General features: G+C 63.8%; 5 protein-coding genes across 5 annotated transcripts; 3 read left to right on the top strand and 2 right to left on the bottom strand.

Annotated features, from left to right (window-relative positions):
• Positions 1-42: 42 nt before the first annotated feature.
• Positions 43-2,111, bottom strand: CHLRE_01g030950v5 (uncharacterized protein). Its single transcript, XM_001689536.2, has 6 exons — positions 1,984-2,111; positions 1,846-1,909; positions 1,483-1,605; positions 1,178-1,261; positions 931-1,017; positions 43-557 (listed from the first exon to the last, which is right to left on the bottom strand). Exons 1-6 carry the CDS (start codon positions 2,067-2,069, stop codon positions 471-473), a joined length of 531 nt encoding a protein of 176 aa, XP_001689588.1. The 5' UTR covers positions 2,070-2,111; the 3' UTR covers positions 43-470.
• A 164-nt stretch (positions 2,112-2,275) lies between these two features.
• CHLRE_01g030900v5 (uncharacterized protein) lies at positions 2,276-6,261 on the top strand. Its single transcript, XM_043058634.1, has 6 exons — positions 2,276-3,235; positions 3,429-3,677; positions 3,876-4,454; positions 4,731-4,859; positions 5,365-5,445; positions 5,668-6,261. The coding sequence occupies exons 1-6, from the start codon at positions 2,405-2,407 to the stop codon at positions 6,001-6,003; spliced, it is 2,205 nt and encodes a 734-aa protein (XP_042928548.1). The 5' UTR covers positions 2,276-2,404; the 3' UTR covers positions 6,004-6,261.
• Positions 6,262-6,286: 25 nt separating this feature from the next.
• CHLRE_01g030850v5 (uncharacterized protein) lies at positions 6,287-9,675 on the bottom strand. Its single transcript, XM_001689535.2, has 5 exons — positions 9,431-9,675; positions 8,711-8,883; positions 8,101-8,248; positions 7,710-7,870; positions 6,287-7,437 (listed from the first exon to the last, which is right to left on the bottom strand). The coding sequence occupies exons 1-5, from the start codon at positions 9,564-9,566 to the stop codon at positions 7,291-7,293; spliced, it is 765 nt and encodes a 254-aa protein (XP_001689587.1). The 5' UTR covers positions 9,567-9,675; the 3' UTR covers positions 6,287-7,290.
• Positions 9,676-9,785: 110 nt separating this feature from the next.
• On the top strand, positions 9,786-15,699 carry CHLRE_01g030800v5 (uncharacterized protein). The gene is made up of 12 exons (XM_001690002.2): positions 9,786-10,020; positions 10,235-10,316; positions 10,708-10,785; positions 11,072-11,174; positions 11,491-11,642; positions 11,856-11,985; positions 12,333-12,452; positions 12,781-12,891; positions 13,054-13,163; positions 13,542-13,611; positions 13,887-14,027; positions 14,286-15,699. The coding sequence occupies exons 1-12, from the start codon at positions 9,921-9,923 to the stop codon at positions 14,415-14,417; spliced, it is 1,329 nt and encodes a 442-aa protein (XP_001690054.2). The 5' UTR covers positions 9,786-9,920; the 3' UTR covers positions 14,418-15,699.
• Positions 15,700-15,845: 146 nt separating this feature from the next.
• CHLRE_01g030750v5 (uncharacterized protein) lies at positions 15,846-22,951 on the top strand. The gene is made up of 3 exons (XM_043058633.1): positions 15,846-16,241; positions 16,377-16,454; positions 16,576-22,951. Exons 1-3 carry the CDS (start codon positions 16,134-16,136, stop codon positions 21,679-21,681), a joined length of 5,292 nt encoding a protein of 1,763 aa, XP_042928547.1. The 5' UTR covers positions 15,846-16,133; the 3' UTR covers positions 21,682-22,951.
• The last annotated feature ends 39 nt before the right edge of the window (positions 22,952-22,990 follow it).

Here is a 22,990-nt window from a genome sequence, read left to right as displayed (position 1 = left end):
CCGACCCCAATATCTCCAACAGTGGGGACGCGGGTTGGCGAGAGCCACGGATGGCCCTAATACCGTGGGGGCATGTCGCACCCGTGGAGGGCTCTGTATCCCCCTTTACGTTGTAAAGTCCAGTCAAGTCCGTCAAAGCACTGCAAGTACACGATACGCAAGTTCTTGGGTTGCCGCTTCGGTTGTCGGAGCCTATAATCGCATTGGGCACGTGCTCACCAGCACACGCGCACGTGCGCACACGTGTTTCGCACCCTGCCCTAGTACCACAGCCATCACCCATTTCGTCAATTCAATAAACGGCTGTCATTTCCATGGCATCACGGCACTCCGCGCATGAACGCGTCCCGTCAGCACACAACAGCATCAATCCCTACACCTGTAGAGGCCAGTGCTCCTATTTTGCAGTGCCAGCGCACCTTATGCACGCAAACCGGCACGCCCGGCCATCGTTCACGACCGTTACAAGCTCACATGCAGTCTTTTGCGCCGACACGGAAGGTCACGGCGTCCAGACGCCCCCGCGATTGCAGCTCCTGCTTGGACACCTTGAAGTACTATGGAGCGGGGGCATAATTGTGCCGAGGCGGAAGGGTGAGGATAAGTACGGTAGTGAGCTTCTGCTGGAGGCTGGGACAGGGGATGCCGCGAGCGGGGCAGGAGGCCGGAGTGGCCTGCGGCATTCAACCCCAGAATGGACTGTGGCGGCCGTTCGTCCGAACGCAGGCCCTTGCACGTCGAAGGCACTGTAAGGTTTCGGCGCGACCCGAATCTGACCACAAAGATTTCGGCCGCAGCCCTGCGGCACCTGTCTATTCCAGGTGGAACGCCGCACTCTGCCGCCAACACCGTAACCCTGACACTTGCTGCCCTGGACTCCTAGTCCTGTTGGCAAACGGCCTCGCCACCCGGCACCCGCCAGCTCCGCACCTTGTCAATCAGGTCCAGGTCCACCACCGTGCCCAGCTCCGACAGGGCCGCCTGCTCGCCTTCTATCCGCTTGGCCACCGCCTCCAGCTGCGGGTTAGCGGGCAGCCAGTCCGCAGTAGCAAGGTCAGGTGGCAGGTGCAAAGAGGTGCATGCTAAAGTGGCATTGGCGACCGCGACTGAGGTTACTGCAGAAGTATTGCGGTGCTGTGCCAGTTACACCTCAATGCGTTACGCCACCGGGACTCACCTCCTCAGGTTTGCAGTCGAATCGGGCCACCAGCACTGCCGACGTGTCGTCGTTGATGCCGAACCGCTTTAACGACTCAGCAACCTGCCCACCCGACGTCAGGGCACGCACTCGTGGCTTGGACGAGCTTACAGGCACGACACCAGCATTTGGAGTCTCCAGAAATTCATAGCACCCCCTTGACCGCCGACACACACCGACCGCCGACACACTGCCCCAAGCCCGCCTGGCGCGCTGCCGTCCGCCACCACCCTGCCCCACCCGGCACCAGCACGATCTGGTATGACAAGCACCTGCGGCCTTACATGCTTTGTGGCGCTGACGCCGTACACCAGCTCCGTGTGGATGTTCCTTGTGGCCATGCGCGTGCTGCCCTCCGCCGCCAGCGCCCGGTGCCCCGACAGCTGTAGGATGAAGGGGTCCAGCACCTTTGGGTGGGGAAGGGAGGGCAGGAAGGGACGCGGGAGATGCTGTTGGTGTTGTTGCAGCAGTGGCGGGCTCAAACTAGAGAGAGAATTCCCGGTTGTCTTTTCTCAGTTTACAAGGATGCAAGCAACTTTCCGACACGGCTCTAGCAGGGGTCGTCCGGCCCGGAGGCCGCGGCAGGGGGTGGCCAGGGAAGGGCACCGCCGCCGTCGCATAACCCCTTAACAATCCCCAGCACCCACCACTCTGGCGTTTATATATGCAAACTCTGGTAATGAGCCTTCTGCGAGCAGCGCCCGCAGTTCCCTGTGCATGCCGGGCGAAACATTCGTCGTCAGCATAGACCTCCTAGTTTCTTGGCTACAATTCGGCATGCGTACTTTGCATTTTTGACGTCCTTGAACAGTGCAGCCGTTAGCGTGCGGCCGGGATGAGTCTCAAACGACAGAACCGTGGGCTCGGCCATCTTGAAGTTCCGGTGATATATTATAAGTTATGGTTGCTAGACGAAGTCATACAATGAAAGAGGCTGTACAACGATCGCGTTGACTTTAGCGGGATGGACGGCAACTGGATTCCAAAGCTCGCCCCGATGGCTCACCCCCTTGTCGCGCCGTGCGACTTCCTGTTATATGTAAATTGAAATCCATAGATATGGCATCATCTTACCATGTCTGCGCTCCCTTGTTGTCCATCGGGCAGCAAGCGCGGCAGCGTCCCTTGTTCATCGACGCTGCGGGCCGTCCCACGCGTGCAGACGAAGCAGCTTCCACGCCACGCTCTGCCACTAGCTCTGAGCTTATGCATCGCATCGCGCTGCTCAGCCGCGCGCTATCGGCTTGCGGGCTGGACGGCTTGCAGCGCCCGCTAGCCCCGGTCGGCTCGGTGGTGGTGCTGGTCGCGCAGACGAGCGCTGTCATGATGGAAGCCATGCTGGCGTGCCTCGATGCCGGCTGCATCCTCTGCCCCGTAAACTGGCGCTGGAGCGTGGCTGAGCTGGCGGAGGCACTGCAGCGGCTGTCGCCGGCGCTGGTACTCCACGACGTCACATGCGCAGGCCTCGCGCAGCAGGCCGTGGCAGAGGCTGGCCGTGACCTGCAGGTGCAGCGTCAGCAACAAGAGCAGCACGCCGGCAGCAATGGCCCTTATCATGCTACGGCAGCAAAAACGGTGCCGCCTTTGTGCCTTATTGACCACTGGTGCCCAGCAACTGGCAGCCACGGTGCTGTCTGGGGTGGGTGCAGCACTACCACCAGCGCCACCGCTGCCACCGGTGCCCCCGCCAGCAGCAGCGGCAGCAGCAGAAGCACTGGCGCATGCCCACTGACCACCAGCCGTCTCATATCCTTTGCAGCAGGCCCACTGCCGTCCTCAACACCACCGCCGCCACCATCGCCACAGCTGCAGCTGCTGGCTCCCGCCTGCGGCACGGCGCTGCTGGTGTTCACGTCCGGCACCACGGCCGCGCCCAAGGGCGTGCAGCTGAGCCACGCCGCCTTCCACGCCCAGTCGATGGTGAAGCTGGCTCTGGTGGGCTACTGCCCCGCTGACACCTACCTGCACACGGCGCCGCTGTTCCACATCGGCGGCCTGTCCTCCGCCTTCGCCGCGCTCATGGCGGGCTGCGTGCAGGTGCGGCGACCGGTGAAGGGCGTAAAGCGTAGGTCAATGCGCACGTTGAGGTGCCTGGACGCGGTGGCCGGGCAGTCATTTTGCTGAGCAGGGGATATGTGAAGTTTGCATGTGCTGTACCACAGTTTGGTAACGAACACTGCAGCATTGTCATTATTATGTTGGAGCCTTGACGCATGACCACGGGCCGCAGGTTTTCATGCCCCGGTTCGATGCGGAGGCTGCGCTGGCGGCGATCCTGCACCACCGCGTCAGCGTCTTCATCGCCGTGCCCACTATGCTTCAGGACCTAGCAGCTGCAGCAGCTGCAACAGCAGCAGCGGTTACAGGAGCGGCAGGGCCGGAGAGGCTTCCGGCAGGTGCCGAAGACGTGGCGCCTGGCCCGCTGGGCTGCGTGCGGAGGATCCTGGTCGGCGCCGGAGGCACTGCACCGAAGCTGCAGGTAGGGGTGTAAGATGGGGCCTGACCCACATGTGTGTGCTGACAGGTGGCACTGAGGTCGTGTGTACCGTACGGGTGTACGAATGTGTGCCCCTGTGTCTTTGCTTGCATGTATTTGCATGGCTGCAGCCCAGCCAATCGGCCTGTGCCCCGCTCCGCCAGCTCTTCCCTGCCTGCCTGCCCCGCCTGAATCCTGCAGGACGCCGTGAGCCGCACCTTCCCAGCTGCCCACCTGCTGTCAGCGTACGGCATGACTGAGGCCTGCTCGTCCATGACCTTCCGCCACCTGCGCGGCCCCGCACACCCCGCATCAACTAACGCCGGCGGCTGGCAGCAGCGGCCGCAGCAGCTGCAGCAGCTGCAGCTCTGGGCGCCGCCTGGAAGCAATAACAGCAGCAAGCCTGTCGGAAGCCTTACGCAGCCGGATGCTGCGATGGAGGGGGCGGTGTGTGTGGGCTGGCCCGCGCCCGGCGTGCAGATCCGGGTGGTCCGGACGGAGGCAGCAGACCAACCGCACCAGGCACACACGCAGGGAGCGCAGAAGTTTCAGCAGGTCGCCAACAGCAGCTGCACAAGCTCGTATGGAGGCACGGCTTCAGGTCGGCAGGTCCCGCCGCGCACTTCGCCAGGCCAGCCTCCGCGGCAGCAAGGGACGGCCCGGGACCAGGAACGGGCGGCTGCGGGCGAGACGTGCGGCCCGCATGAGTTGGGCGAGGTGCAGACGCGGGGGCCGCACACGCTGCTGCGCTACTGGCGGGACGACGACGCCACAGCCAAGGTGAACGCGGGGTGGAGCGGATGCATGCACCATGTGGGGAGGACATCAGAGGATAGGTCGGGTTGTGGGGCCCAGCATCCAAGTTGGCGTGCCGTAGTCAAAACAGCAGCTTCACTCACATGTCGCACGACCCGTGCACACGAGTCGTTGGGTCCGGGTTTTCACCTACTTGTGGGTCTCAGTACGCACGCAAATGCTGGATTCACCATCTACCTTTCACGCATACGCGGCTAACTTGAATCTAAGACACTGGACCTGTGTTCTGAACCGGCTCAGGCGCTCACGGCGGACGGCTGGCTGCGCACCGGCGACCTGGGCTATCTGGCAGCGGACGGCGGGCTGTGGCTGCTGGGCCGGGCCAAGGACATGATCAAGAGCGGCGGCGAAAACGTGTTCGCGCCGCAGGTAAGAAGCAGGCGGGTGCTGTGCTTAGGGTCCTCCTGTGTGTGGAATACCGGTGTTGGGCGGCTTGTATCCCAGAAGAACCAGTACCCAGAGCACTGTGTGCAGGACGGACAGGATAGGCGTCACCAGTTTCGCATTGCTGATTTTGACAAGAAATTGAGGTGATAACGCATATAATTGCGACATTACAAAGAAGGGACAGCCCGACCAAGCAAGGGTGCCCCGCACCCAGGTCAAGAGGGACCATCTCCGGCCCGAAGGGAAACCACCCTCCCCCCAGTTGTCTGCCGACCTTCCACAACCGTGCATATGCTGCTTGCCAGCAGCGACGCTGGAAAGATTCTGGGTGGGGGGCTGCAAGTTTAGAAAGGAAGTCCTTGGTACCTTGACAGGATGGTGCCAGGCCCGGGTACAGCAAGTAACTTCTCATCCTCCTTGAACGCCCCTCCTCAAAACCGATGGCCGCCACACCCATCACAAGTCCCCATGTCGGTGGCCCCTGCAGGTGGAGGCGGTGCTGTGTGCGCACCCGGCTGTGGCCGCGGCGGCAGTTGTGGGGCTGCCGCACGAGCGGCTTGGGGAGCAGGTGGGTGTAGGGGGAGGCAAGCTTCCGCTGAGGGCGGGCGGGCTGCGCGCCGAGAGAGTCGAGGCGGTTGGGGTGCAGAGGGTGCAGAGGGTGCACGCCACGTGTCTCAAGGTTCTAGCCATGCACACGGCACCGACTTGCTGGGCCCTACAGCACGTGAAGGCTGACGTGCCGATATATATACAAGCCAGGACGGTGGCGTCTGCACGCGGTCCTTGACAGGTGTCGGCCCTGGTGGTTCTCCGCGGCGGCTGGAAGTTCCTGGGTCCCTCCGTTGCCTTGCCTAGCTCAGACAGCGCATCTTCGTCAGCAGCAGCAACAACAGCACCTGCAGGTGCCCCGGGCAGTTGCAGCGAACCCGCCGCGGCCGCGCAGCAGACCTCCCTGCAGGATTTGCAGGACTTCTGCCGGCGTCAGGGTCTGGCGGGATTCCGCCTGCCGCGGCTCGCGGTGGCGCAGTGGCAGCCACTGCCGCTCAACGGCAGCGGCAAGGTGGCCAAGCCCGTCATACGTGCGGTGCTGCAGCGCGTGACGGGTGTGGGCATGAGCCGGTTGTGATGTGGCGGCAAGCGCAATGGTAGGCTCGTGATTGCAGTGGTCTGGTGCTTGTGCTTGTGCTGTGTTTGTGCGGGGCATAGGGGGCGCCCTGGCATGGAAAGCTGCGGTGCTGGGAGGCGTGACCTAGACCGTGTGTAGGGTTGTGGGGAAGGTCCGAAGGAGGAAGTGTAGCCGGCCCGAGCCGGCAAAGGGTACCGGGGCCAGCCAGCATGCAACCTGGGACACTGAGCCGCATGAGCCGCGGCCCGCGATATGAAGAAGGAGGACTTCATGCTTGGCGACAGTCATCCGAGAGTTACATGGGCACGGATACAAATCCCCTTTCCTACTGAAGGTCACCCCACGAGGTCAACCTAATCTCTGCCCAGCACGCACACCTGCTACCGTCGGTACAGTAACAGCGCGCGAACGACGCACCAATGCCTTGTCCCTTCTTGCTACGCATTTATGTGGGCACGGGTGGGAGCCACACACATCGGGACTACGCTTTCCTGCCCCTTGCCATGTTCCATCACGAGTGCCCAGCACGCACACCTGCACATTGACGGTCCTCCCCTGGTATGGTGTTGCACTTCATGTCTTCATCGGCCAGTTCACAAACACCCTCCGCCCGTGCAGCAGCGAGAACCCGGATCTATACGAAGCGTGCATGGGCAGCATCAGATCGGGGGCGATGCCACGAACAGCGGTCCAGGTGGGGCAAAGCCGCTGTACGGCACGTCGGGGCACCCACATCCCCCTCTCGGGTTCTCCCAGATCCCCTCCCCATGCCGGTCAAACGCTTCGCGGTGAAGTGCGGTTCGTGGGCCTCAGACGCCGGCAACCTTTCTCCGTCGCTTTCCCGAGGACCCCGACAGATCCCAGCCCGCCACCTCCCGGCCTCCGCCAGCCCGTCACTGCAGCACAACCAGGCACAAAACAATCACTCACGTTACAACGCGCCGTTAATGTGACCTTGAAACTCTGAAGCCTGCTTCTTCGGAAGCTTCCGGGAGTTCCGGCAATCCATCGAGCTCGGCATGTACCAGTCTGCTGTACGCCATCCCCGCAATGCCGCCAGTCTACATGTAAATATGTGGCCGCTGTCACCCTGCCTCTGCACGCGGACTCCTTTTCCACCACACATCCCCAGCTCAGTTACCCGTGGACCAGTCTTAACCCATTCATCACCGCAAGCGTCCTCCTTCCCTGCAAACCGAAACGCCTCTCTGCCGCCTCAGCCTCATCACACGACCGCACACACCACAACTAGCCCATTACCGCAGCCCCCTTGCCTGCACCTACCCATCATGCCTGCCCGCTGCCGCCCGCCTGCTGGCCGCCGCGCTTGGCCGCCTCCGCCGCCGCCTTCTCCTCCTCAATCTCCTTGACCAGCGCGTCCACCTCCTCGTCCGACAGCAGCTTCAGGCCCGTGTCCCGCTCCATGACAGCCACCTGCGCGCCACCAGCAACAGGCAGCCGCAGGACAGCAGGCAACGCGTCAGAGGTGAATGCGAGGTAGCCTTGACAGGCAGGATCAGCACCAAAATTGGCCATCAGCACACAACCACCTTGCTCAACTGTCCTCTCCCCCTCCCCATTCGGCTTAGTTTGGGCTGTTATCTACAACCCCTCCCCCTCCCCCTCCCCCTCCCGTCCCCGTCCCCGTCCCCGTCCTTGCGGCCGCCCCGTCCTTGGCCCCGCCCCTGCCGGCTGCCCCGCCACACCTCGATGCTCTTGCTGCCCGCCTCCACCGTCTCCATGAGCGCGCGGATGGCCAGCTTGACGGTTTCCTTGCCGGCGGTGTCGGCGTAGTGCTTCTCCAGGAACTCTCGGATGGTCTTGGAGTTGCGCCCGATGGCGTTGGCCTTCCATGCCGACCACGTGCCTGTGCAGCGCCCACGCAGCACACGCCCACGCACCCACACATGATGTCACAAAAAAGCGGCGGCTGCCGAGCACGGAGTCGCAGTCGCAGGAGGTGCACAGGCGTCCATGGGCGTGGCGGAGCGAGCCCTGCCAGCAGCCACCACCGCCAAACCCGCACATGGTAACCCGGCGGCCACCCACCCGCCCTACACCCTCCGCCATCCGCCCCTGAACCGCTGGGCAGCTCACCGGAGGGGTCGGTCTGGAAGAGCTGCGGGGCACCCAGCGGATCGAAGCCCACGATGAGCGTGGAGATGCCGAAGGGGCGCACGCCGCCGCTCTGCGTGTAGCGCTGCTGCACGCCCGCAATGTACTTGGTAATGTAGTCCACAGTAACCTGCAGTTGAGGGTTGGCGTTGGCGTTGGGTGGATTAAGCAATCTCAAACGGGCATGGCGATGGCTGGGTCCCGGGAACCCGTCGTGTGCAGAGGAGGGGAGGGGATGCGAGGACAAGTGGTGACGTGATGCTGCCTGAATCAAGGAGCCATCGCGGCGGGGGAAGCCCCAGTATCCAGTGTGGCCAGACACTGTTCCGTCTTGACTGCCTCTGTCCGGGTTGCCAAAACACCACTGCCAAGTAGCTCGCTGCGCTACGCCTGGTTTTCGCCAGCCCAGGCCCGTGAGTTACCCGCGGCCCACCGCTCACAGCTGATGCCTTTACGACCCAGAGCCAGCACGCTGCTATCCATCAGGATCCACCAGCCGCCGCAACCCAGGCCACCGATAGCATCGCCATCCTAACCTGAACCCACGCCTACCCGCACACCGGCCCACTGCCCTGCAGGCCACAAAACGCACCTTCTCGTCTAGTGTGAGGCGGTAGCTCTGCGCCTCAATGCGCGCGCGGTTGACGAGCACACGCGCGTCGGCTGTGAGGCCGGCGAAGGCGAGGCAGATATGGTCGTCCACCTTGACAATCTTGCGCACCGTGCGCGCATCCTGCAGCTTGGCTGTGGACTTCTTCTCCACTCCTACAACGTGCAATAGATAGGCATTCAGTGTTGCTACTGTCAGTGGTCGGAGGCCGGCGCGGAGGTGCGAACATCCTGGTGACGGGCGGGTGGTGCCGTGCCGCACACCGTCGTCAGCGCCTTCGTCCCATACTCCCTGGGCTCTGGCGGGTTGAGGCTTGGCTAGGACTCACTGTGCGCGGAGTCACACGGACTTTGCCCGCGGGAGGGTTTGCAGCAAAGTCGGGGTTGGGCCCTGATAGCATGTGATGGCTCGGCGTCTTCGGGAGCTGGGACTGTCCCCTCTGTAACATCCTCATCCATACTCCCACGCTCAACATGCACGTGGAAGCTTTAAGGTGCCTAGAAGACTGCTGCCGCGCGCCTGGCATGCCGTCGCCGCCGCAGGCCTACCCCCCTGACTGGCGGGCTCTCAGGGCTAGCTCCGCCGGTCGGTGGCCAGGTCGGTGGCTCTCGTGAGGCCAACCCCCACGCACCACTCTGGGCCCGCTACTAACCGCGCTTTATTCGACCAGCGGGCTGTGCAACGCTGCACACCAACTCTTACCTAGCACGACAGTGTCCTTGCCCTTCACGCCAACCGCGAGGGCACCCTTCCGCACTGCCTCCAATGCATACTCCACTTGGAACAGGTGCCCGTCGGGCGAGAAGACAGTAATAGCTCTATCATACCGTGCGCTCATGGCTGCAGCGGGTCGCTATATAGGCTTTCGTGTGCAAAGGCGCGGAGATCTCTGAGCGGGATTTCGCGAAGAGGGCTTTCGTTCAAGGACAAGTACTTGTACTGTTTAGACTAGGGCGTTCAGTAACAATGGGCAACCCGGGGAAATTCCAAGCCCCTCCCAGCGTGCACGATGCCCATTCTGCCTCTGCATAATGCAGTTTGGTGCCTGCAGTGCCTTCTTTGTTCCTCGCGCAAGTGGTGGGTCGCATTAAACTGTACATATAATACCATTTAGCTTCGATCTGCATTCCTTGGCAATAGTCTCCGCTGTCGCGGCCTTTCGCACCAGCCTCGCGCGGGCTCACTCGCAACCATGTCCGACGATGAAATGGAGGATTATGGCTTCGAGTACTCGGACGAGGACCCCGAAGAGGAAGACGTCGATATCGAGAACCAGTACTATAATGCGAAGGGTAGGGCTGGGGCGCAGCGAATGCAGCCCCGGTTGCACGTTATTGGGCTTTATACAGATCTGGGCCTGACCGGGCCTGCAGGCCGGGGTCAAGACAGCAGCGGCGGAGTGGCAGCGTGGGGTACTGTTGGCGTGCAAGGGAAGGGTGCCGCTGTTGCCGCCACGCACACCTATTCTCGCAGTTGCCGAGTTTCCCGCGTGCTACAATGGCACAGGCATGCTAGAAGGCGACGACCCGCGGGAAGCCATTGACGGCTTCAAGCAGGTGGTGGAGATGGAGCAGGAGAAAGGCGAATGGTGCGTGCCGTGCAACGCATGGGTGTTGCGGCGGTGCCAAAACACCCCGGCAGCGCGGGGGCCCACAATGCGGTACTCCCGCCGCCTGCCTCACGCTTTTATGTTGGGAGTCTTATGTGTGCCTGGAATCCCGCGGGTGCCCATTGGGGCCTGCTGCTGTATGGGGCTCACTGGCTTCGAGGATGAGGGCGGCGGTGTGCAGGGCGGTGGTGTGTCCAGGGCAATGCAGCTGCTCCGGGCTGTGGGCCGCCACTGGTTGCAGGGCGGGGCATGGCATGGCCGCCTCCTACCCCAGCTGACCACCACCCCGGCTGCCTTGCCTATTGCGTGCCTGGGTGGCCCCGTCCCTGTCCCCATCATGCGCCCTGCACCACCTGCCGGTACCTCGCAGGGGCTTCAAGTCGCTCAAGCAGCTGGTGAAGCTGCACTACAAGTTGGGGCAGTACGCAAAGATGATGGAATCCTACAGGTGCGTTCGCGTGTGTGCGTGCGCGGTACGCAGTGAAGATAATGTGTCTGAGAGTCGTCTACGCGGGGCGGGGCCGGGCGCACAAAGGTACTAGTGGGGAGAGCAAGGCGGGGATGGTGGATAACAGAAAGGACAACGGCAAGGGTACGGTGTGCATGAAGAGCACCTCGGAGGCGGCGCGGCGAGGGATGGGGCCACAGGTCGGCGGGTGCACGGATGCGGCTGTTGTGGCTGGGTGGCAGCAGAGCAACCAACCGTGTCGTCCCGCGCTGTGGTGTGTCTGCAGGCTGATGCTGTCGTACGCGGAGGGGTCCACCATCACCAAGAACGCCTCGGAAAAGAAGATCAACAGCCTGCTGGACTTCATGGGCGGCGCCTCCGACATGCAGGTTGGTGCCGTGGAGGGATCAGGAGGAGGAGGACAAGGAGGAGGGGGAGGAGGTACAGGAGCAGGGAAAGGAGGAGACAATGTGTCAGACACCTAGGTTCGGAATTGGCTGCGCGGCGGGCAGAGAGGCTTGTGGGCTCAGGAATGGGTTCGCCGGCGGCCCCAGGCTGGGGGGCACGCCTTGCCGCAGGGGGGAGCACGTAGCGGGAAGGCAGACGGTCGCAGCACTGCTCACCGCTCCACCCCAACTCCGCCGCCTTCGCCCTCGGCAAACCCTTGGCTCCTGCATTCGCCCGCCGCTGTCACTGCGCGCGCAGGTGCTTCAGGAGTTCTATGAGGCCACGCTGAAGGCGCTGGAGAAGGCCAAGAACGAGCGGCTGTGGTTCAAGACGCAGCTCAAGCTGGCCAACCTGTGGTTCAAGAAGCAGGAGTACGGCCGCATGGCCAAGATCATCCGCGAGCTGCACAAGTGCGTGCGTGGAGGGAGGGAGGGAGGGAGGGACGGAGGGAGGGAGGGGACCTAACTACCCTTACTACGCTTAGGCCGCCATCCCGACTGTCACAACTGGCGACACGCCGAGCCTGCCGCGTATTACGTAGTGCGCTATCCTGCCATCAAGGGAACATACCGGTCCCGTAGACTTTACCCACTCCCTCACCCCCTCACGCCACATGCACACAGGTCTTGCCAGAAGGAGGACGGCAGCGAGGACCCGAAGAAGGGCACTCAGCTTCTGGACATCTACGCGCTGGAGATCCAAATGGCCACCGAGCAGCGCAACAATAAGAAGCTCAAGAAGCTGTACCAGCAGGTGCGGGGCAGGGCAGGGCAGGGCAGGGCTGGGCAGGGCAGGGCAGGGCAGGGCAGGGCAGGGCAGGGCAGGGCAGGGCAGGGCAGGGCAGGGCAGGGCAGGGCAGGGCAGGGCTGGCAGGGCAGGGCAGGGTGGTACGAGAGGAGGTAGGAACCAGGGGGTAGGGGCGGGAGATAGGGCCAGGAGATAGGGGGTAGTCTTATACTAATCAGGACACGTGACGCATGACGAGATGCAGGACCCGGAGCAAGGAAAGAGGCTGCCTCACCAGGGGTGGTGGTGCTGTGTGGCTACCCTCGCCAGACCCCCAACCTCCGCTCTTGGACTCACCCGCCCTTCATGCGCAGGCCCTGACGGTCAAGTCAGCCATTCCTCACCCACGCATCATGGGCATCATCCGCGAGTGCGGCGGCAAGATGCATATGCACGACGAGCTGTGGAGCGAGGCAGCCACGGACTTCTTCGAGGTGTGTGCGTGGGCATGTGTGTACGGGTTGGGGGTTGCTCTGGCCCTCAACCCCTGCAGTATCAGGCTTTGTATCGGGACTTCCAGCAGACACAGGCGTGTTGTGTGTGACATGCCTGGCTTGGCAGGAGTCAGGGGCAGGTTTCTGGCACATGCACACAAGGCATCTGCACCCTGCCTGGGAATCATCACAATCACCCAGCCCTGCCCCTGCCGAACCTGCTCGCGCACCCGCCCCGACCTCTTTCATCCACACTCACCCGCCACGCCCAATCCACCCACCTCGCTTCTTGCTCCGCCTCCACACACCCTCACCTGCTGCTGCCCAGGCGTTCAAGGCGTACGACGAGGCGGGTGTGGGGCGGCGTGTGCAGTGCCTCAAGTACCTGGTGCTGGCCAACATGCTCATGGAGAGCCGCGTGGACCCCTTCGACGCCCAGGTGGGATGTAGGGGCCACTGAGCGGAGGCGGCGGCGCGTACCTGACACCCGCTATGCGCGTTCACCCCACCTGTTTGCCTGCTGAACCGCTCCAAGCGCCACCACACGCTCAGCCTGCACAGAGTGCACACCCTCAAACACATCCACGCGTGCCGTCCGCAGGAGGCCAAGCCCTACAAGCAGGACCCGGAAATTGTGTCCATGACCAACCTGGTGGCAGCCTTCCAGCGCAACGACATCAACGACTTCGAAAAGATCCTGCGCACCAACAAGTGAGTGGGACGTAGCCGTGGGGCGTGGGAGCCGTAGCCCCGGGTAACCTTGTGTGTCTATGTGATGTCGGGGCTTGCAAGTCATGCATAAGTCATGTACAAGTCAAGTAAAACCTCTAGCAACAACTGTATAGCTGCCATGCCGGCACGCCTGCGAAGCGAACCTCCGCCGCCCCCTGTGCTCCTCCTCCGCCCCATGCACCCCCACAACTCGGTCCTACATGGACCTTGCCATGGACTGCTATCCGCCAGTCACCTACTTGTCCCTGCAACCCCAGTCCCACTCCACTCTTCCCTCTCCACTCCTTCCCCGCCTGCTCCGCCCCTGCTCCACCCGTACTCCCTCCTCGCCTGCTCCCCCACGCTGCTCCTCCCCAGGCGCACCATCATGGACGACCCCTTCATCCGCAACTACGTGGAGGACCTGCTGCGGAAGATCCGGACACAGGTGCGGGGAGGGGCGTGAGGGGCCGTGTGGTGCTGCAGGTGGTCGTGTGGTTGTGTTTGCAGGCATGTAAATGGGACTGTGCCTCGGCACCCTGGGTAGTGCGGGCGCCTGCACTCCTGCCTTACCTTAACAACAACGCGCACGACCACTGCACACATACGTAAACACAGGCACACAGACACAGTAAGCGTCACAACGCACAGCAAAAGGCGGTCTTTCCGTGTCCCTTCCCCTGTGCTCTCTCAACACACACGCTCGCCCACTGCCCCCTACAGGTGCTGCTGAAGATCATCCAGCCCTACACGCGCGTGCGCATCCCCTTCATCGCCCAGAAGCTCAACATCCCCGCGCCCGACGTGGAGCAGCTGTTGGTCTCACTCATCCTGGACGGCCGCGTGGCGGGCAACATCGACCAGGTGCGGCGCAGCGGCGGGGGTGGGGAACTGGGGAGGGAGGGGTTGCGGGGCTTAGTTGGGCCACGTGGCAGGTTGCAAGCTGCGGCGGTCTGCCGGACAGGGCGATGCGGCATACCGATATGCACTTGACTCCACGCGCCGCCGCCGCTGGTTACTAGTGTATCACACCTCCTGGACCGGCGCCGTTGCCACACTCCTTCGCAATACACCTTTTGGACCTTGACGCATCACGCACACCGCACACCGCACACATCGCAGGTGAACCAGATCCTGGAGGTGGGCAGCCGGCAGGAGGGCGCGCGCAAGTACACGGCGCTGGACAAGTGGGCGGCGCAGATTGGGTCGCTGCACTCGGCGGTGCAGAACAAGCTGGTCATGAACACGGCGTGAGGAGCGGCAGCAAGAAGAGCGGCAGCGGGAGGACTGTAAGAGCAGGGGCGGGAGTGGGCGGGGGAATAGGAGCGGGAGGATGAGAGGGCAACGGGAGACCGGAGGATGGGTGCTGTTGGGCGGCAGGGCTGCCGGGGAGCGCAGGAGGCGATAGTAGGACTTGGCGGACTGGTGCAAGGCGGAGGCTGACTGGCGCAGGTGCGGTAGGGTAGTGCGCTCCAGTGATGCGGAATCGCGGTTACAGGGAAGACTGACTGGGTTTGCGAGGAACTGAGGACTGTCTTAGGAACAGGAGCTTTATGGAGGGGTTTTAGGGCTGCGGCTCGGGCTTGTGTGGCGTTTGTGTGTCGTTCGGCGTGGTCCAGGTCAGCGGGGGGGGGGGGGGGGGGCGTGCTTAAGTGCAGCTGACGTTGCGTTGCGTTACCGAGGTGGCTCACTTGGCTTCAGTTTTGGAGGTACATGGCGAAACTGAAGGCCAGTTATAGTAGCAGGCAAGCGGAGCAGTCATTAGATAACAACTAAGCTTGCACAGCGACACAGTTGCACCCCGTTACATCAAGTTACAGCATCTTTTGTGGGTGGACGGTGTTGTGGTGGCTGTGCGATGGGACAGTGATAAGGCAGGTTAAGGCAGGCTGTGTCATGGGCTGGTCAGCGCGTGCTGCTGAAAGCCCGCAGCCCCGAGCGGCCGAGCCGTTCCCGCTTTCTGCAAGCATGCTGCTTTCGAAGCATGCTGCGCCTAAGCTGAGGAGACCGGCGCGTGTGGAAGTGAATTTGTTAGTTTGTTATCGCACATGGCGTGCGCTCGCGCCCTTCGGCACTACATCATCGGCGCCTTCCGTCCTGGTCCGTGGCACGGAACTGGTGTAAGCCTGCCCTTGCCTGCCTTGATCCCGCACTTCTCAGCCACCAAGAGACATACCCCACGAGCATACCCGAGTAGCCGCGGCCGCCGTTACAAGCGCTGCTGTGGGGGGAGAGTAGCTCGAGTCATTCGTCACATGTGCAGCATGGGGCATTGGGGCTTTAACTTTGGCCAGCAGCCAGCGCTTGCCTCAGCCCCTCTGCGCAGATGGCTTTTATGTGTGTGCCCGCAAAATTATCCGGGTAGCGGCGGAAAGGCACACCTTCTGCGTCAGTGCCCTCCTCCGCTCGCGCGGCCCTTCGGGCCGAGGGAGGCCGACGCAATTACTCGTGTCAGCACGCTGCCAAAGCATGCTTCTGCTTTTCCCTGCGCAAATGTGTACGCACGTATCAGGGTACATTGTAACAGAAGCAGGTTGCAAAGGCTTGGAGGTTGGAGCGGTTTCACGGGCGCCAACTCTGCCCGAATCTCGATTTGGGGATACGCGCTGACTGGCTCCGGCGCAAGCCCGCGACAACATGCTGTTGCCGTTTCCCCCGAAGTATAATTCATGTGTATGGATACTGTCATCTTATCGGCAAGACTACAGCGTGAAGTTCGCTGGGAATTACTCGAAAATTTATAGCGACCGACTACCGCTTACCGGCATCTCCTTCAAGCACCCAAGTTTGTAACATCGTATATATCAGCAGCGCCAAGTACTGCGCTTATAAGCAGGTGGAGCCAGCCCAGTCACTGCGGCAAATATGCGCTTCTTCCAAATTGCGCTTTCAAGGCGCGTAACCAGTTACAAGTAGTAAATATCGTTGAGCGTGCGCCCTTTCAAAGCTCTGGCCCAGGCGAGCTAAGGCATGGCAGCGGAAGGGAGCCTTGCAAGCGTCTGGCGGGCCTCCGCGGGTCCGTCTCGGTCGTCCTCCGTGTCATTGGATCACGTATGCGGACCACCGCACCGGCACGAGGTATGCGGACGAGAATGCGGTTCCTCAGCTGGGGCCGGGTTGCGGGGTGCTGTCGGTAGCCTCCGTCTTTTGGTAGTATCGCTGCACCCAAGCAAAAGCGCTACGCAGCAGCTAACATTCGCGGCCACTTTGCAGGGCTCGGTCCGTTTCGTTCCATCGGGTGAGCATAACTCGGCTGCCTTTTTCACTCCTTTGGCGTCCATCCAGCATCTGGTGAGTGGTGATGTCCAGCAGGGAGGTGTTGCATGATGGGGGTGTCGGTACGGGCAATACCCGTCCCGCTTGAGTCGGCCCTAGCCTGTCCCACCTCATCGTCTCCCCTTGCGCATCACAGGATGATATGCTGGACGATTTTTATGCCGACGGGCCTCGAGCTTCAGCCCATGTGACACCGCGCATCTCCCGGGCGGCAGCGGCAGCAGAGCCTGGAAGCCAACACAGCGGGTCATCATCCTCGCTGCGGCTGCACGTAGGGCAAAGCGCTGCGGCGATGGCGTGTGGAGCAAGCCAACTTCCCTCCGGTGGCAGCCGTGGACTTGCACCAACACGACGTTCGCGGGCGGGCGATTCCCAGACTCTTCCCTCAGATGCCGGGACACACCTGCACCGGCACCGGGACAGCGTGGACGTGCTGCGTGCATTTCTGGACGACGGGCCAACGGTCTCGTCCGTCGCCACATCACACCTGGCCTCCGCCTCCGCTGTCGAGTTCCCTGTAGTTGACGGGCTGGCGAGGTCGGCGCAGCCGGGTGCGGCTGGCCCGCGCGGCCGCTGCAGCGTGGAATCGTCCGCGCTGCCGCCACAGCCACAGCAGCCGCGGCCGCCGGACTGCGTGGCCAAGGTAGTGGACTGCCACTTGCCGATTGGCGAAGAGACGGGCGAGGGTACAACCGGCGAGGGCGAGCGCGAAGGGGAGGGCGCGGATGAAGAGCGCCGCACGTCGCGCACTTCCGCCAGCAGCGCCGCTTCCGCGGGCTCGCAGCTCAGCGCCTCATCCATGGGATTGCCCACGTCCGGCAGCGTCTGCGGCGCCGGCTCCACGCCGCGCGGCGGCAACTCGCACAAGGGCATGGCTAGCACCAGCGGCACGCCTCCGGCGGCGAGTGGCGCCGCTAGTGTGCCGCCGCCCGGTGCTCCGGGCCCATCCATCACCCGCCTTGTGGCGAGTATCGCCGGGCTGGGCGGCAGCCTAAGCGTCGGCAGCACGGGTCATGCCGCCGGCGTTAGCTCCCAGCCGGGCTCGGCGGCTGGGGTGCGCGCCGCCATCTGCAGCCCTTGCGTCGTGACAGGCCGGGATTGCGGCTCAAAGGCAGCTGCGAGCAGATCGCAGCCAGGCATGGTCCCGGACATGCCGCCCCTTGCGCCTATCTACACTGGCCGCGCCAGCGTCGGCGCGGGCGCCCCTGGCGCCTCCTCCTCTGCCGCCGCCTCCTCGTTTGGCCAGCCTCTGCACGGCGGCGTGTTGTCCAGCTTGCGGAAAGCCGCTAGCGACGTGGTCAGCCAGCTGCGGGCGCTGCGGCCTGGGAAGACCGGAACTGCCGCTGCCACGCCCACGGCGACGCCCACGGCAGCGGCAGCCGCGGTGCATGCAAGCACCTTCGCTGGCGATGGTGCCGCACCTGTGCAGCACCAGCCTCGGCTGCTGCACACCGTGCATGAGTGCAGCTTCTCGCAACTCAGCTACCAGGCGGCGCCGGGGCGCAGCCGCAATGGCGGCGGCGGCCGCAACAGCTGCGACGGCAACTCAGTCCGCGTGTCGGAGCATGCGTCCGGCCTGGCGCCGCAGGTGCACGCACGCGCACCGTCCGCAAACGCGGTCTGGGCTTCGATGCCTCCGCAGTACGATTGCACAAGCCCCAGCCTTGGCAACTCAAGCAAAGATGCGCTACACCTGCCGTGGGTTGCGCCCAGGCCTCAGGATGTGTCGGGCAAGTCAGCTGGTATGCCCGTGGACCCCATACTCCTGCCCTGCGGCCACAGCGTTAGCGTCGGCACGACCGGCATGGGCGCGGGCCCCCGCGGCGAGTTCCTGGACGAGGTGGGGTTGGAGGCGCATGGCTCGGACCTCATGCCAGACATGTGGGACCTGGCACACCTGGTGGACGAACTGGAGGACGGCTGGGGGCCACGTGGCGGCGTGCCAGCTGCGGGCGGCCTGCCGCCGTCGGTGCCGGTGGCCCGTGCCTTGCCGGTGGTGAGCGTGGGGCCCCAGCGCACGCACCGCACACACGCCAGCACCGCCCCCGTGGAGCTAACCGCTGACATTGAGGCCAATGGAGACGGCATCTCGCGCGACGGCGTACCGCGGCTCCAGGCTGCGTTTACCGGCGCGAAGGCGGCAGCTGCAGGCGGCAGCGGCAGGGCGTGCTCCAGCGTGGGCATACCGCAAGGGGCGACCAGCCGCTTCGCCTCTGGCTTGACTGTCACGTCTGTGCCCGGGCTCCTGTCCCACGAGGGCGCTGCCTCGCCGCGCGTAGCGCAGTACCCCGTCTCGTTGCCAGCAATGACAGCGACAGTGGCCGCGACCGCGGCGGCGCTGGGCCTGCGTGGTAATGACGCGGAGCAGATTTACGTTTTGGGCGAGCTGGTGCAGACGGCTCGTGCGTCCGAGAGCGTTCGCCGCTCGCCGCACGTTTCCGGCGTGGCATGTGGCGTGCTCTACACTGCCAGTGCGAGCAACAGCGGAGCCGTGACCGCCGCTGAGGCTGCCGCGATGGCGGCGGCAGCAGCAGCCGCAGCACGCGGCAGCAGCCTCCCCTCTCGCGCCCCCAGCTCCGGTGCCTCTGCCGCCGCCGCGCTTGCCGTGGCGGGCTCTGGCTCAAGTGTGCCGCAGCCCTGCAGCGGCACCGGCTACCGTGACGTCGCTGCGGAGGCTGACGAGGCGTTCTGCTCTCCGCCGCAGCAGCAGCCGCTGTCCGCCGCGGCGGCCGCCGCCGTCGCGGCCGCGCGGGGCTCCACCTCCTCCGCCAACGGGCTCTGCGGCTCCATGCTGACATCATCCCTGGCGGGCTCGTCTCTGTGGTCCTCTACCATGCAGTCCTCCTCTGTCATGCCCTTCCCGGAGCCGGCCCCGATGTCGCTTCCGAACATCATGGCAGCAGGCGGCGCCGACGTCGCGTTGGCGTCCGCTTCCAACTTGTCCGCTTCTGTCACCCAGATGCTCGCAAGCGGCGCTATAGCCATGGGGCCCGGTCCGAATCTCGAGCACGCGGCTTACGCCACGTCAGCCGCAGTGGCCACCCCAGGCGCAAGCGCGGCTGCTGTGGGCGCCAGCCCCTTCAGCGGCCTTCATGCAGCACAAGCCATACCGGCAGCCACCGCCTTGGCCACGCCTGCTTGCGAAGGCCCCGGCTCTCCCTGGCATAGCGCCGCGCCTGCCTCCACCACTGCTGCGCCACGTGCAGCCAACGGCCTCGGCAGCGCCAACAAGGTGCCCGGCTTTCCCACCGCCACATACATGACCGCTGCCTTTGGCTCCACCTTCCGTGCCGGTTCCACCCTGGGCAGCGGCAGCGGTGGCTTTAGCCGCGCCAGCACCGCCGCGCTCAACTCGGGCCCCGGCGGCGGCTCCGCGGCCGGCCCGGAGCTGACCATGGTGTGGCCGCTGGTCATGCCGACCACGGTGCCCGCAGTGCTGGCTGGGGAGCCAGGCGATGAGGATGAGGACAGTAGCGCCGCCGCTGCCGCCCGTCCATTCTCGCTGCATGTCCTCGTGTCTTGCGGCTGCGGCGCGCCCTACGGCTGCTATTGCGCCACACGGGAAGCTGTAGGTGGAGCCGCAGCCAGCAGCCATACCTGCACGCCACCGGACAGTGCGCTCAGTCTCACGCGCACGCTCGCTGCGCCCGACGCGCGCCGTGCCGCCGCTGCGACGCAATATGCAGCGGAGGAGCAGGAGCAGCGTGTGACTGTGAACGCAATGCTCTCAGGCGTGCAACTGGCGTGCGTGCCGCTGCAGGAGGGTGGCGGCTGCCAGGGTGCGCTGCTGCGGCTGCCAATGCTGCCTGCCATGCAGCTGGTAAACGTCTTCACCGCCGGCGACGGTGACGGCGCCGAGTCGGCGGCCGCGGCGGGCCCCGCCACCAACCTGCTGGCTGTGCCGCCAGCAATGGCTGCTGAGTTACACATGTTCTTCGCAGCGCGTGTCAAGTCAAACCTGAAGCGGCTCACGGAGCTTACAGGCGACGGTGAGGACGCCACCTCGGCGGCGGCACGGCGGCGTGACCTGCAGCTGCTGCGGCAGCCCTGCACCCCCGGCGCGCCGCCGCCGTGGCGGCTGTCGCCGGCGGTGTGGGCCGCCTGCCGCTCCGAGTGGCGCGGCAGCATGCAGCCGCTGCTCGCCGACATATGCTACCTGCTGCTGTGCGTGCCCAACTGCTTCGCGCACGGCCTGGTGGAGTGGGACCGCGCCATGTATTGCGAGACGCTGGCGCGGCTGCTGGGGCAGCTGGAGCGCTACAAGCTGTGGGCCACCATCAGCGTGCTGCTCGAGTACTGCCGGCGCCAGGGCGTGGCGCTGTTGTACCAGGGCGAGGCGGTGGGCGCCGGCTCGCTTACGGCGGAGCGGGTGCGCGCGCTGCTGGAGGGCGCGCTGCACGACGAGATCAGCATCAAGGCTGTGGACCGCGGCGCCCAGGAAGCGGGTGGTGGTGGCGGCATATGCGGCATGGCGGGCGGCGCGGGTGCGGGCGGCTTTGGCTTCCAGGTCGGCGCGCAGGTCTGGACGGCGGCTGCGGGGCTGTCGGCCCCGTGCAGTGGCGACGATGACGGCAGCTATGGAGGCAAGTACAACAGCCTGCCGCCGCCCGCCGCCGCCGCCATGGTGGCGGCACTGGGCGCCGCGAGTGGCAGCACTTGTGGCGGCGGAAGTGGCGCGCGCGCGCGGCGTGCGTCTGTCACAGCGCTGGTTCCGCCCGATGCCGCTGACGCGGCCACGGCCTATACCCTCAAAGCCTGGCGGCGGCGCTCGGTGGACACGCCAGCTATGCGGGCCGCCCATGCGAACGAGGCCGCCGCAGCGCTCGCCGCCGTCGGCCGCGGTGGGGCGCCGCCTCCGGCGGCTTCCTCCGGCGCCACCTGCGCTGCCAGCAGCGCGCCGGTGCCGCCCAAGCCCGGGCCGGCGCCGGTTCGAACGCTGCGTTCGCAGGCAAGCATTGGGCGCGTGCTGACGCGCGTGCTAACGGCACTGGGTGCGGGAGAGGACGATGCAGCCCACACGCCGATGGGTACACCCAGGACGCCGCTGGCGGCGGGCGCGGCTGCACGGCCATTTGCTGACGTGGGCCCGGCCAGCGCTGAGGCTACGGGTGGTGGGCCGGCGGCCGCTCCTGGGGAAGGGGCGACGGCGGCCAAGACACGGGGCCAACGCCTGGGCCACGTAATAGAGGGTGCCGCAGTTGTGTTGGCGTTCGCTGGTGTCATGCTCCAGTCTTTGCAATGAGTGGACGGTTGGTGTCCCGCCATGACAGTAAGAGAGCGAGTAGGAACTCGTGTGCGGTAGGAAAGTCAACAATAAAGGGCTAAGGTGCCTTAAATAAATGACGGCGATGGCAGTTGCACCAAGGCAGCGAACCATCCAACCGTTTTTGGAGCGCCGTACTATTCATGATTCAAGCAGGGCACCGTACCATGTGTACCCCCATGCACATTCTTGCATACGTCGTGCATGTTTTGCAATACCATTGCTCGGTACAGACACGAAGGGGAATCGTGGCGTGCGGCAAGTGCAAGTAGAGACTACGAAAGTCAGCAGTAGTTTTTGGCGGCTCAGGCGAACGGCAGGGCCTGGCAGGGCCCCTTACAGGGCTAACAAGTCTGAGGTTAGGTCAGGATGCGGCATCCAGTGTAGAACCCTTCATTGTTTACTTTAATATGCGTGGCTTGGCAGCAGGCTTGCCAGTGACAATAAACGCGGTGCGGTGCAGGTTGCAAGCTTTGGCAACCGTAAGTGACAAGCGGCGTAACCAGCGCGTCGAACAAGTGGGCCCTTGGCGCCATCCAGGTGGACCGGATGGCTTTGGATTTCCTCATACTGAGCCAGATTGTTAGTATAGCAGCTTGCAAGTTACGTCAGGTTGCGACATGTGGACATGTGAATTGCGACATACAACATTGCGACATAATGCACATACCGCCCAAACGCATTCAATATGCCTCTGGTAAGCGTGGAACGCCGTGGCACACAACAAAACGTGTCACGGTTGCCACGGTGGTGGTGGCGTGGCGTAGGATGCGGCCAGTGGGAGGAGCGTGTGGCTATGCTAGCGCAATGCACCGCCGCAAAGCTGCTGGGAGATGTTACTTGAATGAGCTCCAGGACGCGTAGCTATGCAAATGTGGGCGAGTCTTGCTATGTCATATGTCGCATGTCGCAACCTGGCCATGTCAAACAATCTGCACACAGCCATATTTGGTAAAACCTATTGATCACAAATAGGCGGCAGGTCCAAATCGGCCGAAGCGAGAAGCGATTGACTGTGGCTGATCTGGTTTTGGGTGCAATTTCGCAAGCATGACAATGACGCTGTAGCGTTTAGAACAGGGGAGGATCTCTGGTTGAGAAACATTCTTGTGGGTCGTGTACACGCTGTACTCAAGACTGATTGTGCATAAGCGCATCGAGTGAGCGTGCAGACACGCGTGCATGCATATCCCGTAACCATTTGCTCGAAACAATGACCATTGATATTGGTATGTAAAATGGGGTGCTACCTCTCCTCGTCTGTGACGGATCATGCCAGCCACCAGCC

The sequence above is a fragment of the Chlamydomonas reinhardtii genome, chromosome 1, assembly GCF_000002595.2.
Source record: "Chlamydomonas reinhardtii strain CC-503 cw92 mt+ chromosome 1, whole genome shotgun sequence".
Taxonomy (NCBI): domain Eukaryota; kingdom Viridiplantae; phylum Chlorophyta; class Chlorophyceae; order Chlamydomonadales; family Chlamydomonadaceae; genus Chlamydomonas; species Chlamydomonas reinhardtii.
This window is presented reverse-complemented; position numbering and strand designations above follow the sequence as displayed.